The 20,679-nt window shown below is 41.6% G+C and overlaps 1 protein-coding gene across 4 annotated transcripts in view; it reads left to right on the top strand.

The window, feature by feature from the left end:
• LOC139463354 (flagellum-associated coiled-coil domain-containing protein 1-like) overlaps positions 1–20,679 on the top strand; it is a 52,160-nt gene that overhangs the window by 9,640 nt on the left and 21,841 nt on the right. Inside the window, exon 1 of one of the 4 annotated variants that reach the window (XM_071244610.1) lies at positions 14,452–14,676. The exons of 2 other annotated variants lie outside the window; for them this stretch is intronic. In XM_071244610.1, the coding sequence (XP_071100711.1) occupies positions 14,669–14,676 (8 nt within the window). In that variant the 5' untranslated portion in view covers positions 14,452–14,668. Of the gene's footprint in view, positions 1–14,451; positions 14,677–18,780; positions 18,883–20,679 lie in introns of those variants that run through there. One more of the 4 variants, XM_071244609.1, reaches the window with a different exon arrangement.

Below are 20,679 nucleotides of genomic sequence, written 5' to 3'. Positions count from 1 at the left end.
TTGTTACTCAAATCATGTACATCCCACTAGTGACACATGTTACTCAAATCATGTGCACCCCACTAGTGACACGTGTTACTCAAATCATGTACACCCCACTAGTGACACATGTTACTCAAATCATGTACATCCCACTAGTGACACGTGTTACTCAAATCATGTACACCCCACTAGTGACATGTGTTACTCAAATCATGTACACCCCACTAGTGACACGTGTTACTCAAATCATGTACACCCCACTAGTGACACGTGTTACTCAAATCATGTACATCCCACTTGTGACACGTGTTACTCAAATCATGTACACCCCACTAGTGACACATGTTACTCAAATCATGTACATCCCACTAGTGACACTTGTTACCCAAATCCTGTACATCCCACTAGTGACACATGTTACTCAAATCATGTGCACCCCACTAGTGACATGTGTTACTCAAATCATGTACATCCCACTAGTGACACTTGTTACTCAAATCATGTACACCCCACTAGTGACACATGTTACTCACATCATGTACACCCCACTAGTGACACGTGTTACTCAAATCATGTACACCCCACTAGTGACACGTGTTACTCAAATCATGTACACCCCACTAGTGACATGTGTTACTCAAATCATGTACACCCCACTAGTGACATGTGTTACTCAAATCATGTACACCCCACTAGTGACATGTGTTACTCAAATCATGTACACCCCACTAGTGACACGTTACTCAAATCATGTACACCCCACTAGTGACACATGTTACTCAAATCATGTACATCCCACTAGTGACACATGTTACTCAAATCATGTACACCCCACTAGTGACATGTGTTACTCAAATCATGTACATCCCACTAGTGACACATGTTACTCAAATCATGTACATCCCACTAGTGACACGTTACTCAAATCATGTACACCCCACTAGTGACACGTGTTACTCAAATCATGTACATCCCACTTGTGACACATGTTACTCAAATCATGTACACTCCACTAGTGAAACTTGTTACTCACATCATGTACATCCCACTAGTAACACATGTTACTCAAATCATGTACACCCCACTAGTGACTCGTGTTACTCAAATCATGTACACCCCACTAGTGACACTTGTTACTCAAATCATGTACACCCCACTAGTGACACATGTTACTCACATCATGTACACCCCACTAGTGACGTGTGTTACTCAAATCATGTACACCCCACTAGTGACACGTGTTACTCAAATCATGTACATCCCACTTGTGACACTTGTTACTCAAATCATGTGCATCCCACTAGTAACACATGTTACTCAAATCATGTACACCCCACTAGTGACACTTGTTACTCACATCATGTACATCCCACTTGTGACACTTGTTACTCAAATCATGTACACCCCACTAGTGACACTTGTTACTCAAATCATGTGCATCCCACTAGTGACACATGTTACTCACATCATGTACATCCCACTAGTAACACATGTTACTCAAATCATGTACACCCCACTAGTGACACATGTTACTCACATCATGTACACCCCACTAGTGACGTGTGTTACTCAAATCATGTACACCCCACTAGTGACACTTGTTACTCAAATCATGTACATCCCACTTGTGACACTTGTTACTCAAATCATGTACACCCCACTAGTGACACTTGTTACTCACATCATGTACATCCCACTAGTGACACTTGTTACTCAAATCATGTGCATCCCACTAGTGACACATGTTACTCACATCATGTACATCCCACTAGTAACACATGTTACTCAAATCATGTACACCCCACTAGTGACACATGTTACTCAAATCATGTACACCCCACTAGTGACTCGTGTTACTCAAATCATGTACACCCCACTAGTGACACGTGTTACTCAAATCATGTACACCCCACTAGTGACACGTGTTACTCAAATCATGTACATCCCACTTGTGACACATGTTACTCAAATCATGTACACTCCACTAGTGAAACTTGTTACCCACATCATGTACATCCCACTAGTAACACATGTTACTCAAATCATGTACACCCCACTAGTGACTCGTGTTACTCAAATCATGTACACCCCACTAGTGACACTTGTTACTCAAATCATGTACACCCCACTAGTGACACATGTTACTCACATCATGTACACCCCACTAGTGACGTGTGTTACTCAAATCATGTACACCCCACTAGTGACACGTGTTACTCAAATCATGTACATCCCACTTGTGACACTTGTTACTCAAATCATGTACATTCCACTAGTGACACTTGTTACTCAAATCATGTACACCCCACTAGTAACACATGTTACTCAAATCATGTACACCCCACTAGTGACACGTGTTACTCAAATCATGTACACCCCACTAGTGACACGTGTTACTCAAATCATGTACATCCCACTTGTGACACTTGTTACTCAAATCATGTACATTCCACTAGTGACACTTGTTACTCACATCATGTGCATCCCACTAGTGACACATGTTACTCAAATCATGTGCATCCCACTAGTGACACATGTTACTCACATCATGTACATCCCACTTGTGACACTTGTTACTCAAATCATGTGCATCCCACTAGTGACACATGTTACTCACATCATGTACATCCCACTTGTGACACTTGTTACTCAAATCATGTACACCCCACTAGTGACACATGTTACTCACATCATGTACACCCCACTAGTGACTCATGTTACTCAAATCATGTACACCCCACTAGTGACACTTGTTACTCAAATCATGTACACCCCACTAGTGACACTTGTTACTCAAATCATGTACACCCCACTAGTGACACATGTTACTCACATCATGTACATCCCACTAGTAACACATGTTACTCAAATCATGTACACCCCACTAGTGACACATGTTACTCAAATCATGTACACCCCACTAGTGACTCGTGTTACTCAAATCATGTACACCCCACTAGTGACACTTGTTACTCAAATCATGTACACCCCACTAGTGACACGTGTTTCTCAAATAATGTACACCCCACTACTGACTCGTGTATAATGCGCACCCCCTTCTACACAGCTGTGTTTTTTTGGAAAAAAAGTGTGCACTATACTCAAGAAAATACGGTACACAATATGTACACACTGAAATTACACATATTTCTGACACTAAGTAAGTTAACTGATAACCTATTGTCAAATAGGAAGTGAAAATACCAAGTTGTTGACACCGCATGTGTGTTTTTCAATTATCGATCATGTGTCAAACACATATCATGTGACGTCCTTCTACGTCATTGATGCACAAATGCCATAAAAGGAATAACGTTACTACAACTAACAACAATTTCATTCACAAATTTGCGCTTCCCATCACCATAGCAAGGTGGCTTGGTGAAACCGGAATCTGAGCCCAGTAATCACAAAGCGTCTGTAGTCTACGATGATCGAAAGTGCTGTAACCTCACATTTATCTCCAGCTGCAGTAGCACTAAGATTGCTTTTGAAACAGGTGAAGGATGAATTTGGAATTGAGAAGGTTGCTGAGCTAACTCCTGTTAATGCCAGCAATATGTCACTAGCGGCAAAGTTAGCCGGGTATTCTCGCTGCGTTTCTATGCCCACACCCTCCAGTTCGCTGCCCAGGAAGGTCTGAAGCTTAATGCAATTGCCAACATGCTAATGTTTGCTAATAAAATCGTAGTATTGTAATCCAAGTCAACACTTGCGAAACAGAGTGCTCTCCCCTTATTGAGTACTCGCGTTCCACTAGAACCCACTGTGCCCCAAGTACTTGTTGAAGCCCCAGAACCTGGCTTCATTTTGGTTGTGACATCACCATCTCCATCTATCGCAACATCACTGACTGAACATAGAGTCTCCCTTGCTTTAACTTGTGAACAAAGACTGATCAAAATGCCACTTCTTAACACAAGTACATCATAGGTCCAGTTTCAAAATCTCAGCCTATGAGAAGCAAGCCATTGATATTTTCAAATCACAAAACTGTTAAGCTTTAGCTGGAAACTATGTATTTTCCTGAGTGTTAAGATAGGAAGGGAAGTGCAATTAGGTGTCCTCGGTGGTGTTAGAGATGGCTTGCAACAAGGTGTTCTCAGTGATGTTAGAGATGGCTTGTAACTAGGTGTCCTCGGTGGTGTTAGAGATGGCTTGCAACAAGGTGTTCTCAGTGGTGTTAGAGATGGCTTGCGACCGCCTCCGTGGTCTAGTGGTAGAGCATCCGCCCGGAGAGCGGAAGGTCCGGGGTTCGATCCACGACCGCGTCATACCAAAAGACGTTTAAAGATGGTACTTGTTGTTACCCTGTCTGGCGCTCGGCATTAAGGGGCTAAAACAAGGACTTGTCGGCTCGGAGTCAGTATACTGTGTCTGAGTGGGGTATTAATGTTAAACTGCGGCATGGTATCTCAGTGAGCTAGCACTATAAATCGGCATCAGTCCGGACTAGTACAAGCAGCCACACAAACACACACATATACATGCACGTCGCTATATAAGTGCAATAATCTTAGACGCGACGTTAAACCCCTTCTCACCTCTCCTCACCTCACCTCACCTTAGAGATGGCTTGCAACTAAGTGTTCTCAGTGGTGTTAGAGATGGCTTGCATCAAGGTGTCCTCGGTGGTGTTAGAGATGGCTTGCAACAAGGTGTTCTCAGTGATGTTAGAGATGGCTTGCAACAAAGTGTTCTCTGTGGTGTTAGAGATGGCTTGCAACTAAGTGTTCTCAGTGGTGTTAGAGATGGCTTGCAACAAGGTGTTCTCAATGGTGTTAGAGATGGCTTGCAACAAGGTGTTCTCAGTGGTGTTAGAGATTGCTTGCAACAAGGTGTTCTCAGTGGTGTTAGAGATGGCTTGCAACAAGGTGTTCTCAGTGGTGTTAGAGATGGCTTGTAACAAGGTGTTCTCAGTGGTGTTAGAGATGGCTTGCTACAAGGTGTTCTCAGTGGTGTTAGAGATGGCTTGCTACAAGGTGTTCTCAGTGGTGTTAGAGATGGCTTGCTACAAGGTGTTCTCAGTGGTGTTAGAGATGGCTTGCTACAAGGTGTTCTCAGTGGTGTTAGAGATGGCTTGCAACTAAGTGTTCTCAGTGGTGTTAGAGATGGCTTACTACAAGGTGAGTTAGCTGCTGGGGACATAATCTTGTTTCACGCATGAAAGAACTGTGTAGTTGATTGGAGGGCTATCTTTAGCATCTTGTCATTCAAACAGGACTCAAAACTAACATACTGTACATAGTTGCAAATGGTTTCAGAGTGAGGCGTAGAGTGTGCAATTTAAGGAAGATAATAAGAATATGGACAGGCACTGTACTGTAAAATTAAAAAATACCAGGGTATATTGGTGTCTATCACATTACAGGCTACAGTAACAAAACACCGCAGGTTATGACAAAGCTGTGTCCTGGAATGGCCATAAGTAATAAAAGTAGCACTTAACAATCACTCACCACAAGAATTATGTTAATTGTTTAATATTTTGTGAACAAGAACTCCTCAAAATAAGAAACATTTCCAATTCTGTGCATGGCAGACAGACGTGTCACCTGCTAAGTTTATATTATTCTGACTTATGGTGAAGATAAAAGATAATAATTTCAGATGAAAACTAAAATGGTGATATGAATGTTACAAAATGAATTGCTCCTATTGACACGAAAAGAAAGTATAACACCAAAACATAATTACCTAACCAAAGGCGAGATGTTTTCACAAAGTCTATTTGCGTGATACAGTTTTTGTAATCACCTCCAAGGTAAAGAAAGTCAACCATTTCCTGTGTGTGGAGCTATTGATTTCACACTGTAATTTGCTATTTGTCAAATATTTATCACACTTGGGATCTAGGCAGTTCCAGCCAGCACTGTTCCCCATTCTAGCTACTGCAGAGAGCTATTTAGTTCTCCATAAGTAGGTGATAAGAAACTGTGTTCTGTGACGACCTTGTAAAACTGTTAAACTTCAGGCCCATGTTACTAAACTATACCAGGAGTTAAGATCTTATTCAACTGTTTATGTGTTCACACATGGATATGAATTAATATAGTAAATACAATTTCACTAATTAATCTTGTAAATATTTTCATATAGAAAAGAAATTGTCTGTTTACCTTCAAAATTAAAATTCATCATATTAAACATCTTCGGCATATAGGTGGTTGTAATTTTTGCATTTTAATTTAAATCTATTGATATAGCCCCCATGTAATTCGTTTTGAGAAATATAAGGAAAAGTATGGAATAGGTGCTTCTTTCAAACAAATGCAAAAAACAATAGATTCATAAGATCGGTCATTTATTAATCAAACAACAATTAATTTCTTTGCCAATTTACAATAAGGGAATTTTTGGCTTTTCTCAAAAGGGGATGTGTGTCGCTCCACAACAATGGGTAACTATGTAGCTACATATGTCACGACCTTGTTTGTATAGTAACACTCTGTTGAAGGCATCGAAGGAACATCACTGACATTTGAAAATGATGGAAATAGCAAAAAGCACAAGTTTATATTGTTTGCTTAAACATCTTTTCACTACAATATAGAATGATGTTGTTTTCTTAATGGTGAAAGCTTCATCTATATGGGGTGATTGATCATGTTGAAAAATGTAAAATGAACAAATGATACCAAGCCATTAGCTTATGGATTCCACAAACTGAAAAGAGGAAATAAAATATTCTGGAAGTCACCAGTTTGTTTCTTCTGATGAATGCAATGTTGTTCATCACGAACCAATTGTGAAAACCAAAGTTAAGATTGCCAGATCAATGCAAAAGCTAATGAACTGGTCTCAATATGGCATCATTTTCAGACAACCTTTTGAAGAAGAAGCAAACAATTTTTTTAAATGACTCTGATTGTGACGTCACAGTAAGATTTTACCATCTGGTTTTGAATAAAGTCTTTCTTAGGTAAGTAAAAATAAAATTTTCGCACCAACAGACTTCCATAGAAATGGGGATTCTGCCAAGGCAAAATGTCCGTCATAGCAAGTTTGATTGAAATCCATACAAATACTGTTTGTTACTCTGCCAATGTATTATGGATATCTAACAGTTAATGTCTCAGTTTCCAACACAGCAGTAACCACAACGTCTTGACCTGAACAGGGCACAGTCTGGGGAACACTGTAGGTCTGAGGCTAGGGTCTGTGGAGTGCTTACAGCAGCAGACTGGAGTGTTCTCCTGGTGTTTAGCCACTAGTTACTGGGCTGTAAATCTACAAGTTCTCTACTCTCACTGCCATACAGGCTCACACACAAACTGTTACACCTGACACCAAGTTGACGCCATAGTTCTAGGTCGGCAGCTTCTGGATGTCATGTTTTGTGATTTTTATTTCCATGAGAGCGCTTTTGGTCCAAATGTGTGAGTACCTGGTTTTAATATATGTTTCTCCGCTTTATCTTCACTTTACACATATGTGTCATTGAACTGGTTTTAAGGTGTCTGTAATAGTCTATTCTTCCTCAGAACTTGTTAATTTAAACAAAAGTTAGATATTTTCACTACTTGATACATAATAAGAGGATAGGTTGTTTCAAGCACACCAAAGGCCCAGGTTCTAGGCCAGGGGCACACGGTCTCAGCAAGCTTGAAGCAGGTCGTCCAAACACCATATTACTCATCTGCAAACTGATCTTGTATGACCTTAAAATATCCAGCAATAACTGTTAAACCTAATTCCACAATATCTCAATTCAAAACAAAGCAATTCCAGCACCTAGACCTGCACTGAAAAAGTGTAGTAGACAGTGGAGGTAGCCTCCCTTTTATACTGTCAGTAGATGTGTGAGATGAGACAGGGCAGAAGACTGTGGAGGTAGCCTCCCTTTTATACTGTCAGTAGATGTGTGAGATGAGACAGGGCAGAAGACTGTGGAGGTGGCCTCCCTTTAATACTGTCAGTAGATGTGTGAGATGAGACAGGGCAACAGACTGTGGAGGTGGCCTCCCTTTAATACTGTCAGTAGATGTGTGAGATGAGACAGGGCAGAAGACTGTGGAGGTGGCCTCCCTTTAATACTGTCAGTAGATGTGTGAGATGAGACAGGGCAGCAGACAGTGGAGGTAGCCTCCCTTTTATACTGTCAGTAGATGTGTGAGATGAGACAGGGCAGAAGACTGTGGAGGTGGCCTCCCTTTAATACTGTCAGTAGATGTGTGAAATGAGACAGGGCAGCAGACTGTGGAGGTGGCCTCCCTTTAATACTGACAGTAGATGTGTGAGATGAGACAGGGCAGAAGACAGTGGAGGTGGCCTCCCTTTAATACTGTCAGTAGATGTGTGAGATGAGACAGGGCAGCAGACAGTGGAGGTAGCCTCCCTTTAATACTGTCAGTAGATGTGTGAGATGAGACAGGGCAACAGACAGTGGAGGTGGCCTCCCTTTAATACTATCAGTAGATGTGTGAGATGAGACAGGGCAGAAGACAGTGGAGGTAGCCTCCCTTTAATACTGTCAGTAGATGTGTGAGATGAGACAGGGCAGCAGACAGTGGAGGTAGCCTCCCTTTAATACTGTCAGTAGATGTGTGAGATGAGACAGGGCAACAGACAGTGGAGGTAGCCTCCCTTTAATACTGTCAGTGGATGTGTGAGATGAGACAGGGCAGAAGACTGTGGAGGTGGCCTCCCTTTAATACTGTCAGTAGATGTGTGAGATGAGACAGGGCAGCAGACAGTGGAGGTGGCTTCCCTTTAATACTGTCAGTAGATGTGTGAGATGAGACAGGGCAGAAGACTGTGGAGGTGGCCTCCCTTTAATACTATTACTAGATGTGTGAGATGAGACAGGGCAACAGACTGTGGAGGTGGCCTCCCTTTAATACTGTCAGTAGATGTGTGAGATGAGACAGGGCAGCAGACTGTGGAGGTGGCTTCCCTTTAATACTATTACTAGATGTGTGAGATGAGACAGGGCAGAAGACTGTGGAGGTGGCCTCCCTTTAATACTGTCAGTAGATGTGTGAGATGAGACAGGGCAGCAGACTGTGGAGGTGGCTTCCCTTTAATACTGTCAGTAGATGTGTGAGATGAGACAGGGCAGCAGACTGTGGAGGTGGCCTCCCTTTAATACTGTCAGTAGATGTGTGAGATGAGACAGGGCAGCAGACTGTGGAGGTAGCCTCCCTTTAATACTGTCATTAGATGTGTGAGATAAGACAGGGCAGCAGACTGTGGAGGTGGCTTCCCTTTAATACTGTCAGTAGATGTGTGAGATGAGACAGGGCAGCAGACTGTGGAGGTAGCCTCCCTTTAATACTGTCATTAGACGTGTGAGATGAGACAGGGCAGAAGACAGTTGAGGTGGCCTCCCTTTAATACTATTACTAGATGTGTGAGATGAGACAGGGCAACAGACAGTGGAGGCGGCCTCCCTTTAATACTGTCAGTAGATGTGTGCGATGAGACAGGGCAGCAGACTGTGGAGGTAGCCTCCCTTTAATACTGTCAATAGATGTGTGAAATGAGACAGGGCAGCAGACTGTGGAGGTGGCCTCCCTTTAATACTGTCAGTAGACGTGTGAGATGAGACAGGGCAGCAGACAGTGGAGGTGGCCTCCCTTCAATACTGTCAGTAGACGTGTGAGATGAGACAGGGCAACAGACAGTGGAGGTGGCCTCCCTTTAATACTGTCAGTAGATGTGTGAGATGAGACAGGGCAGCAGACTGTGGAGGTGGCCTCCCTTTAATACTGTCAGTAGATGTGTGAGATGAGACAGGGCAGCAGACAGTGGAGGTAGCCTCCCTTTAATACTGTCAGTAGATGTGTGAGATGAGACAGGGCAGCAGACTGTGGAGGTGGCTTCCCTTTAATACTGTCAGTAGATGTGTGAGATGAGACAGGGCAGAAGACAGTGGAGGTGGCCTCCCTTTAATACTGTCAGTAGATGTGTGAGATGAGACAGGGCAACAGACAGTGGAGGTAGCCTCCCTTTAATACTGTCAGTGGATGTGTGAGATGAGACAGGGCAGAAGACAGTGGAGGTGGCCTCCCTTTAATACTGTCAGTAGATGTGTGTGATGAGACAGGGCAGCAGACAGTGGAGGTAGCCTCCCTTTAATACTGTCAGTAGATGTGTGAGATGAGACAGGGCAGCAGACTGTGGAGGTGGCTTCCCTTTAATAGTGTCAGTAGATGTGTGAGATGAGACAGGGCAGAAGACAGTGGAGGTGGCCTCCCTTTAATACTATTACTAGATGTGTGAGATGAGACAGGGCAACAGACTGTGGAGGTGGCCTCCCTTTAATACTGTCAGTAGATGTGTGAGATGAGACAGGGCAGCAGACTGTGGAGGTGGCTTCCCTTTAATACTATTACTAGATGTGTGAGATGAGACAGGGCAGAAGACTGTGGAGGTGGCCTCCCTTTAATACTGTCAGTAGATGTGTGAGATGAGACAGGGCAGCAGACTGTGGAGGTAGCCTCCCTTTAATACTGTCAGTAGATGTGTGAGATGAGACAGGGCAGCAGACTGTGGAGGTGGCCTCCCTTTAATACTGTCAGTAGATGTGTGAGATGAGACAGGGCAGCAGACTGTGGAGGTAGCCTCCCTTTAATACTGTCATTAGATGTGTGAGATGAGACAGGGCAGCAGACTGTGGAGGTGGCTTCCCTTTAATACTGTCAGTAGATGTGTGAGATGAGACAGGGCAGCAGACTGTGGAGGTAGCCTCCCTTTAATACTGTCATTAGACGTGTGAGATGAGACAGGGCAGAAGACAGTTGAGGTGGCCTCCCTTTAATACTATTACTAGATGTGTGAGATGAGACAGGGCAACAGACAGTGGAGGTGGCCTCCCTTTAATACTGTCAGTAGATGTGTGAGATGAGACAGGGCAGCAGACTGTGGAGGTAGCCTCCCTTTAATACTGTCAATAGATGTGTGAAATGAGACAGGGCAGCAGACTGTGGAGGTGGCCTCCCTTTAATACTGTCAGTAGACGTGTGAGATGAGACAGGGCAGCAGACAGTGGAGGTGGCCTCCCTTCAATACTGTCAGTAGACGTGTGAGATGAGACAGGGCAACAGACAGTGGAGGTGGCCTCCCTTTAATACTGTCAGTAGATGTGTGAGATGAGACAGGGCAGCAGACTGTGGAGGTGGCCTCCCTTTAATACTGTCAGTAGATGTGTGAGATGAGACAGGGCAGCAGACAGTGGAGGTGGCCTCCCTTTAATACTGTCAGTAGACGTGTGAGATGAGACAGGGCAGCAGACTGTGGAGGTGGCCTCCCTTTAATACTGTCAGTAGATGTGTGAGATGAGACAGGGCAGCAGACAGTGGAGGTGGCCTCCCTTTAATACTGTCAGTAGACGTGTGAGATGAGACAGGGCAGCAGACAGTGGAGGTGGCCTCCCTTTAATACTGTCAGTAGATGTGTGATAGTGTTAATAGGTCTCCAGTACCCTACTGCTTGTCGTAATGCAGATTTGGGGTCCCGAGTAATTGGGGATTCCATACAAGAATTCGGGTCCCCAGCAACCCATGCTTATTGTAAGAGGCTACTGAAAGTCTTAGTGACTTGCTGTAATGCATGTCATTGTACCCTGACCATGTGGGAGGTTGCTCATGATATCAATCACTGTTTTTCTGACCGAGGCTGGGTTATGTACAGAGTTCTGTGATATTGATGAAATAGTTATTGCTGCCTGTGACGTAAATCAAGAAAGAAATATACTAGATAATAGGAAGCAATTACTTCACCACCTTCTTCATTTGAAACAAATTTAAAATACATTTTCATGTAACAGAATTGAAATCGGCCTAAATTATAAATCTATTATTAATGGAAGTGGAAGCATGAGATTTCCTGGTTGCCTTGCCAAGAACAACAAGCTCCACCTCTCATCATTCAGGACTGACAGATTAGCATGAGGAAACAGTCAATAAGTGCAATGCAGGAAGGGGCCAACAGCTACCTGTGTAAACAAACAAAAATTCAAAGTTTATTTCAAACCCATAACTACATTTATCATGCTTGCCCTAACAACACTTGGACCCTCAGACTGGCATATATGTAAATATGTCTGTCATAGGATAATCTATATGAACACATTCTAATATGCATTAGCATTATGATGGTCATCAATCAGCATTTACCTGCTGCTTGGCAGGCTGGAACAGACTGCTTTGATTGACACCTGAAATTAATGCTGTAATTGACTGCTATTGGCAGTACTTTCTACCCGAGTCAGAAATACGTCACAATACTATTTCACATAATCTATCATAGGAAATCAATAAAAGTCAGTGGGGTTCTGGTTGGGTTACGAGGATGCCCTTTTCTGAGATTATTTTATTCAGTTTTTGTTAATAAATGTTCATAGTGTGTGTGTGTGTGTGTGTGTGTGTGTGTGTGTGTGTGTGTGTGTGTGTGTGTGTCTGTGTGTCTGTGTGTCTGTGTGTCTGTGTGTGTGTCTGTGCTTGTGTGTCTATCAGTCTGTCTCTATGTGTTCTGTGTCTGTGTGTTTGTAGAAAAATCATGTTTGTGTGTCCATGTCTGTCCATGTGTGTGTGTGTTTTGGGGGGTGTCTGTCAGTCTGTGTGAGTGTGTACTGTTTGTGTGTGTCTCTGTCTGTGTGTGTAAAAGAAAAATGTAGAAAAGTAGTGTAGAAAAATGATTTTCTTTCTTTGTATGTAGCTATTAGAAAAAAAGTCAATTACTGAAGGTTAAGGATGTGTTTATCAGAAAGAAGTTGACATGTATACACTGTATAACAACAATGTGTCTTTGTTAATACACTTATAAAGTGTGAGAACTCATGTAGATATATCTGTGTTCCGTTGAAAGTCAATTTTTTACAGTGCAAAAATAACATTTGCCATGCCTCAATCAATGTGTACTAAGCTTGCTGTCTGGTGACACAGCAAAACATCAATATTGTGTGTAATACAGTACCATCCAAACAAATTACTTTATTTCTAATATGTAATGATATATTATGTCTTGACTTGTACACCTTATAGTCTCTTGTAGCAGGCAGAGTGTGACCTTGTAACAGAATGATTACTGGGGATCTGTTGAACCCTGCAGACAGGGCCTCTCCTGGCCACAGGTGCTTGATGGTGCTATGCAAGCCAAGGAGGTCTGAGAGGTCTGAGAGATTTAGATTTAGACTATGCCTCTGAGAGGGTCAGTCTCTCAGATTCATGGTTATGCTGGATTCCAGTGTAAAATCTTCGAAAAACAAGATACACACTCAAGACACATAGCACTGTAGGCGAAACAGTCTTCAGAGAGTCAAGATTATGGCTATACCTTTCTCACTCCTTTCTAAGACCTAGGGCTCCGAGTTAGAGTAGGTCGTGCTCAGTAACAGTGACATGTTTACTTCTGTTAACAAGAAGGAAACATTCTCTGAAGTATTTACTTGATTTTATTTTGTTTTCCAGAAGAATCTGACTGATAATTAGAGATGACTGATAATTAAAGATGTCTTCAGCACTGACTGATCATTTGTCCGTTTTTTATTATCTGTTATAGTCTGGAGTGACTGCACTGCCAGTAGATGCAGGTGATCTGTCACTACAACAATGTGTTACCTTGTAGACAGCTGTCAGTAAGTGTAGCAGCTCTGATAGGTTCAGCTATAGTCTGGAGTGACTGCACTGCCAGTATATGCAGGTGATCTGTCACCACAACAATGTGTTACCTTGTAGACAGCTGTCAGTAAGTGTAGCAGCTTTGGCTGGTTCAGCTATAGTCTGTAGTGACTGCACTGCCAGTAGATGCAGGTGATCTGTCACCACAACAATGTGTTACCTTGTAGACAGCTGTCAGTAAGTGTAGCAGCTCTGATAGGTTCAGCTATAGTCTGGAGTGACTGCACTGCCAGTATATGCAGGTGATCTGTCACCACAACAATGTGTTACCTTGTAGACAGCTGTCAGTAAGTGTAGCAGCTTTGGCTGGTTCAGCTATAGTCTGGAGTGACTGCACTGCCAGTAGATGCAGGTGATCTGTCACCACAACAATGTGTTACCTTGTAGACAGCTGTCAGTAAGTGTAGCAGCTTTGGCTGGTTCAGCTATAGTCTGGAGTGACTGCACTGCCAGTAGATGCAGGTGATCTGTCACCACAACAATGTGTTACCTTGTAGACAGCTGTCAGTAAGTGTAGCAGCTTTGGCTGGTTCAGCTATAGTCTGGAGTGACTGCACTGCCAGTAGATGCAGGTGATCTGTCACCACAACAATGTGTTACAATGTAGACAGCTGTCAGTAAGTGTAGCAGCTTTGATGGGTTCAGCTATAGTCTGGAGTGACTGCACTGCCAGTAGATGCAGGTGATCTGTCACCACAACAATGTGTTACCTTGTAGACAGCTGTCAGTAAGTGTAGCAGCTTTGGCTGGTTCAGCTATAGTCTGGAGTGACTGCACTGCCAGTAGATGCAGGTGATCTGTCACCACAACAATGTGTTACCTTGTAGACAGCTGTCAGTAAGTGTAGCAGCTTTGGCTGGTTCAGCTATAGTCTGGAGTGACTGCACTGCCAGTAGATGCAGGTGATCTGTCACCACAACAATGTGTTACCATGAAGCATGCAGGCACAGTAATGTTCAAATTCTCTAGTCAGTTTCATCTGAAACAGGATTTATTGGCAAGACTTTGTTCTTGGGTAAAGATTAACTCTCAAGTCGGTGAGAAGCACAGCATGTAGCATAACAATGAACAGGTAGGCCAAGCAGGTATTTTTAATACCTTGAACATTTCATAGTTACAGTGAAAACAAGAACAGAAGCCTTATTCTTTTCAGTTTGTGGTCTCATGAAAATATTGTTTTGTCACTTGGTGCATATTTTAAGGATTTAATTATACTGGTAGAACCTTTACATTGATTTTTAATATATCAATTAATGCTTACAATTGATGAAATGTTACCTTGTCATAAGCAACAATGGTAAGATACTGTTACCTGATAATCTAATCATTTGCTGGTAATTGTGGTGTCTCAAAGTGATCATCTGCATGGCTGAACAGCTTAGGAACACCAAGGCTTTTCACCCTGCACCAGTACTCAATCAGAGTTGGGCTTAGCATGACCCCTTGACATGAACTATGTAATCCTTAGTTAGAAGGTTTGTCCTTGTCTGTCTGTGACGTAGCTGTGAGATTGTGTGCAGGTGCATGCACTGCCAGGTCATGCTGGTCTTGTGTTACCATTCACAGTCCAGTCTGCAGACTGAATGGGGTACACCATTGCGTCAGATCATGGTAGTGAACATATCAATGTGATAAACAATCTAATAACTTGGTATCACGAATAAATATGCAAATGTGTTTACCAAGAAGGAGCTACTTTTATAAGCTCCACACATCGATGTGATGCCTCCTTGATTGTGAAAACTGTTGCCTAACACTCCCACAAATGGCCAAATGTTCAGATAGAGGTTCCTGATGTGTGAGTGCTTGTGTAAACAAACATGGCTGCAACTCATTTGGCTCTATATCATGAACAGGGTGGTTCACTCATGCAGTGTATTCATACAAGTTAATGCAGTAAATGAAAATACGTCTTTAACCTTGATTATTTTCAGATTAATTCTATGATAAAAAGATTATTATCCTCATGTGCTTCCTTATGATCTATAAGGAATACAGGCGTGGACAACATGGTCATGTCCAACTAGTCCGCAGCACATTTAAAAAAACTACTGGATTTTCGGAGAACATAACGGTTCTCTCAAGTTTTTTCACTAGACTACCGGACTAGTGGACATGTCTGTCCCTGATGTCACATCATCCTTAGTCAAGTTGGTTATAGCACCAAGTTTATTCCTAATATAGACTGTAAATCTGGAAAGTTTTGATTGTGAACAGGAAAGTACCGTGAAAACTGCGAGGGACACACACTCGCAATAGTTTCATGGCACAGTTATTTTTGCAGACCAACAACAAACAAAAGACGTAAGGAGATATATTTCTTGAATTCACTTCCACATGTCAAACCAGCCAGTATACGATTATACAAATACTCTCTCTCATCCCTCTAATTAAACATCGTCACTTAGTGTCAATAGTCTAATTAGTCTAAGTTCACTAAACTGCCACATTCGTCAAGTAGTTGACATAACACTGAGTAATCCTGACATTCACCAGCCACTATTCTGTCAGATAAACACACTGCTCCAGCGTCCCATGACAACTACAACGCATGCATCTCTAGTTTACGAATCTCTGACTGATGCTGAGTTACCAATTCATCCTGAAATATAACACCTGCAAAAGTAGCTTTAATATTGAGTCATGTTGCAAAACTTTTTAGATGCAGTTAAGGCTATTGTTGGCCACCGGCAGTAATTTCATGCCGTAAAATGTTCCAGATTTACTGTATGATTTGTGGATTCAAAAACATGCTCAGCTAATAATCTGTATATCCTTAAAAATTACTTTTGCAGATTTTCTGCTAAATGGTGAGTGACCATGTGTGAATATAGGGACACACAGGGCTTGATTAAACTGGTGCCAACTGGTGCCTGTTGTCTGCAGATGTTACTTGAAGTCAGTTAGAGGTGGGTTAGCAGACACTGACACACACACTTGTAAGTAATGTTCACAGTTTGCAACACAAAATTCTACCCTCCTCAACAAGTTGAAAGTACAGATTATTCTGTCATGAACAATGATCAAGATGTATTTCAGTTATTTATATCTCAATCATGTTCTGGGAAGAAATTGATTCATAGTCATTATGTATATCACAACAGCCCGAAAACCTATGTCTGGGTCAGACAAACCAATGGTTGATATTATCACCACCGCCCCACGCCATCGGGGTATGGTGACATGCAGTCAACAAAGTCACAAAGCTTGACTACACAGCACATTTTAGGTACCTCATGTCACAAAAATCACCTGTTCTACCACAGTGTTCAGTAGATATATTACAAAAAGCAGGTAGAATAATTGTGTTCTTCATAAAACTTATCGGTTCAGAATGTTTTAGTGTTTCAACAATACCGTGTTTAGCTTACATATTACAGTAAGTTGTTTACTTAGATCTTCCATAAACTGTCAAAGATTAAATGTCAACACAAGATTTCAAGCTCCAACCTTCTACCCATCTACAACAGTCCTGATTGAACACGTTGAACACGTTGAACACATTAAACACATTGAACTATGAATATATTGAACACATTCAACATGTTAAACACATACAACATGTTGAACACTTTGAACATGTTAAACATATTGAACACATTGAACACATTAAACACATTGAACAATGAATATGTTGAACACATTTAACACATTAAACATGTTGAACACATTCAACATGTTAAACACATACAACATGTTAAACACATTGAACACTTTGAACATGTTGAACACTTTGAACATATTGAACATGTTAAACACATTGAAATACATTGAACATGTTCAACACGTTGAACACTTTGAACATGTTGAACACATAGAACATGTTGAACACTTTGAACATGTTGAACACATTGAACATGTTGAACACATTAACATGTTGAACACATAGAACATGTTGAACACTTAGAACATGTTGAACACTTTGAACTTATTGAACACATTGAACATGTTAAACACATTGAACATGTTGAACACATTGAACATGTTGAACACACTGAACATGTTGAACACATTGAACATGTTGAACATGTTGAACACATTGAACATGTTGATCAAGTTTTCACATCTGCTTCTCTGGGAAGTGACATATCAAGTGCAATATCTCCTCCTCCAAAGAACAGTGATACCAACACTTCAACTACACCATTACATGGAGTCGTTGCTGTGTATAATCAATCACATCCGCTATGAATATGGTGTCCTGCCATGTTGAATAATGACAACATGGACACTTTGTCCCGGCTAGAATCTACATGCCCCTGTTGAAAGATACAATATATATCTGTGCTTCTGTAAACATTGGATTAATAGTTGCTACTGCATTCAATAAATTCCTTGATATTTGTGTTGGCTTTAGATTCTTAACGGGTAATAAATTCAATGGGACGAGCAGATTGTCAGTTAACTATGTGGGTTAAGGCTTGAGCTCCTCAACAGGCTGTTGTCAGTTGGGTAGATACTTTTGTTTGCTGCTTTTTACTTGATTCAGTAAGCCTTTGATGAGAAAGAATGTTGAAGTTTTCTGGCCTTATGTTGGTGCTTGTTGCCACTCAGTATTATAGGGGTGTTCGTCCCGCTGCTTAACTCTCTATGCTGTATTGAAGTGTAATGCTGAAGTTTGTATTTTGCATTCTTTGTTGATATTGACACTGCCACTGTTGTTGATATCACTGACATTAAATAACATTGAGATTTATTTCCCACTGGGTTAGAAATAACCGAGTTCATAAAAATCATATGTGCACTAGTGCCAATATCACCTCACGCACACCGTTGTATTGTTTACTCCGTCCTGAGGGCATTGTTGACCTCATTTGAATCTTATTGTGATGTAAGATCGGAATGAAATGACACTAGAAACGACATCATAACTGAAGATTGTTGATGTCTTTTGACAATATTGGTTGTCGAAGATGGCAGTCCTGATCAGTGCATTTTTGTTAAGGGGAGCTCAAAAGTATTAAGTAATAATGGGTAATAAAAACATTATTACACCGAGCAACAGACATTTAGAAAATGGTGGCTTTATAAATTCAACTATTCCAATACCGTTTCAAGAACTTCATTGTGGATTCAAATCATATTGAATTCAGGCAGTGAAAGAGTTAATCCTTAAGATCAAACACATCGCGCATAAAAACTGCCGGAGCATGCAATGTTTGTTTTTGTCCTTCCCTGGAGTTCACTCCAGATATTGACTAAGCATACTTCTGGCAATACACAGGGGAATATACACCAACTCAATGAGGACTACGACCGCCACAGACTTTCACAAAAGGTTGGTTGTTTCTGTGATTTGGATATATCAGAGATGCTGTATGTACAAGTACAATTCTAGGTCATAGATGAAAATTCCGCCATGAATATTTTGGTTTTTTTAAATTCTAGAAATCTTAGTTTAGTGTGCATTATCAATACTTGTGATCTATTCATGTAATTTTCTCAGCTTTATGGCCTTTTATGCCCAATGGAATCTGTTTCAACGGATAATCGAGACTGGGTATTCTCTGGCATTAATGTTTTATTTTTACATGCCTTGAATAAAGGTAATTAACTGTAGACAGATCAAGTTTTTGGGGGGGGGGGGGTTGGTTATTGCTTTTCGTAGCATTCAGCAATGCTTAAGCTATATCATATCAGAATGCACCGTAATTAATTAATGTGGGCCACACAAACCTGTGATTGCTTTTGTAAGCAATGTCCATGACACCAGGGTACAATGACTTGCAATCAGCCAAGTCAACAAGCCAGACAAGCCGATCCATGTCATTGCCTCTTACATCAAGATGCCTCTTACATCAAGTTGCCTCTTACATCAAGTTGCCTCTTACATCAAGCTCTAGAGTGGTGGGCCCCTGGTGCCACTGGTGGCGGACAATACTGTTGTTATGCATTGGACTGTAATGACTTACTTTGTGTTCATTGAAAACAGGACAGAATCTTGGATTTCAACTTGTGTTATTCTTTCATAGCAGCGTTTCAGTACAGATCCTGGCACCTCAGGGAAGGAAGTTGGTTGGTTAGTTTGTTGTTTAACGCTGCACTCAGCTATATTCCAGCTATATGACGGGGGTCTGTAAATAATCAAGTCTGGACCAGACAATCCAGTGATTTATATCACGGGCATCAATCCACGCAATAGGGATCGATGACATGATTCAACCAGGTCAGCGAGCCTCACAACCCAATCCTGTTAGTCGCCTCTTACGACAAGCATAGTCACCTGTTACGGCAAGCATGGGTTGCTGAAGACCTATTCTGCCCTGGATCTTCACGGGTCGTGTAGCAAGCCCTAAAGATGCCAGTGTCTTCTGCCAGTAGTATATGTGTGACAGTCAGACTGTGGAAACAGCTGGGACTCTAATCGTGATTAGAAGGAAGGCGGGGTGAACCTGTGGTGTGTTTTTGAAATAGTAGTTAAAGACTGATGACAGTTTTCTCCATGAATTAAAGTTGGCAAATCAGATTATTTTATTTATTTTTTATTAATGCATATGTGACACTATTGTTATCTTTAATTTCTATGTAGTGAAACTCCTTCAAACAATATTTTATTTTGTATTTGTCCTGATTTGTATTTTATGTCATCTGAACATTTTAAACTGAAAGTTAGAATAGCTGGGCTTCAGCAACCCATGCTTGTCATAAGAGGGGATTATGCTTGCTGTAAGAGACAACTATGCTTGTCGTAAGAGGCAACTATGCTTGTCATAAGAGGCGACTATTCTTGTCATAAGAGGCGATTATGCTTGCCGTAAGAGGCGACTATTCTTGTCATAAGAGGCAACTATGCTTGTAATAAGAGGCGACTATTCTTGTCATAAGAGGTAACTATGCTTGTCGTAAGAGGTGACTATTCTTGTCATAAGAGGCAACTATGCTTGTCGTAAGAGGGGACTATTCTTGTCATAAGAGGTAACTATGCTTGTCGTAAGAGGTGACTATTCTTATAAGAGGCAACTATGCTTGTCGTAAGAGGCGACTATTCTTGTCATAAGAGGCAACTATGCTTGTCGTAAGAGGCAACTATGCTTGTCATAAGAGGCGACTATGCTTGTCGTAAGAGGCGAATATG

The sequence above is a fragment of the Haliotis cracherodii genome, unplaced genomic scaffold, assembly GCF_022045235.1.
Source record: "Haliotis cracherodii isolate W230 unplaced genomic scaffold, xgHalCrac1.p SCAF_16, whole genome shotgun sequence".
Classification (NCBI taxonomy): domain Eukaryota; kingdom Metazoa; phylum Mollusca; class Gastropoda; order Lepetellida; family Haliotidae; genus Haliotis; species Haliotis cracherodii.
The sequence above is the reverse complement of the archived record's forward strand: the minus strand, read 5'-3'. Positions and strand labels throughout refer to the sequence as shown.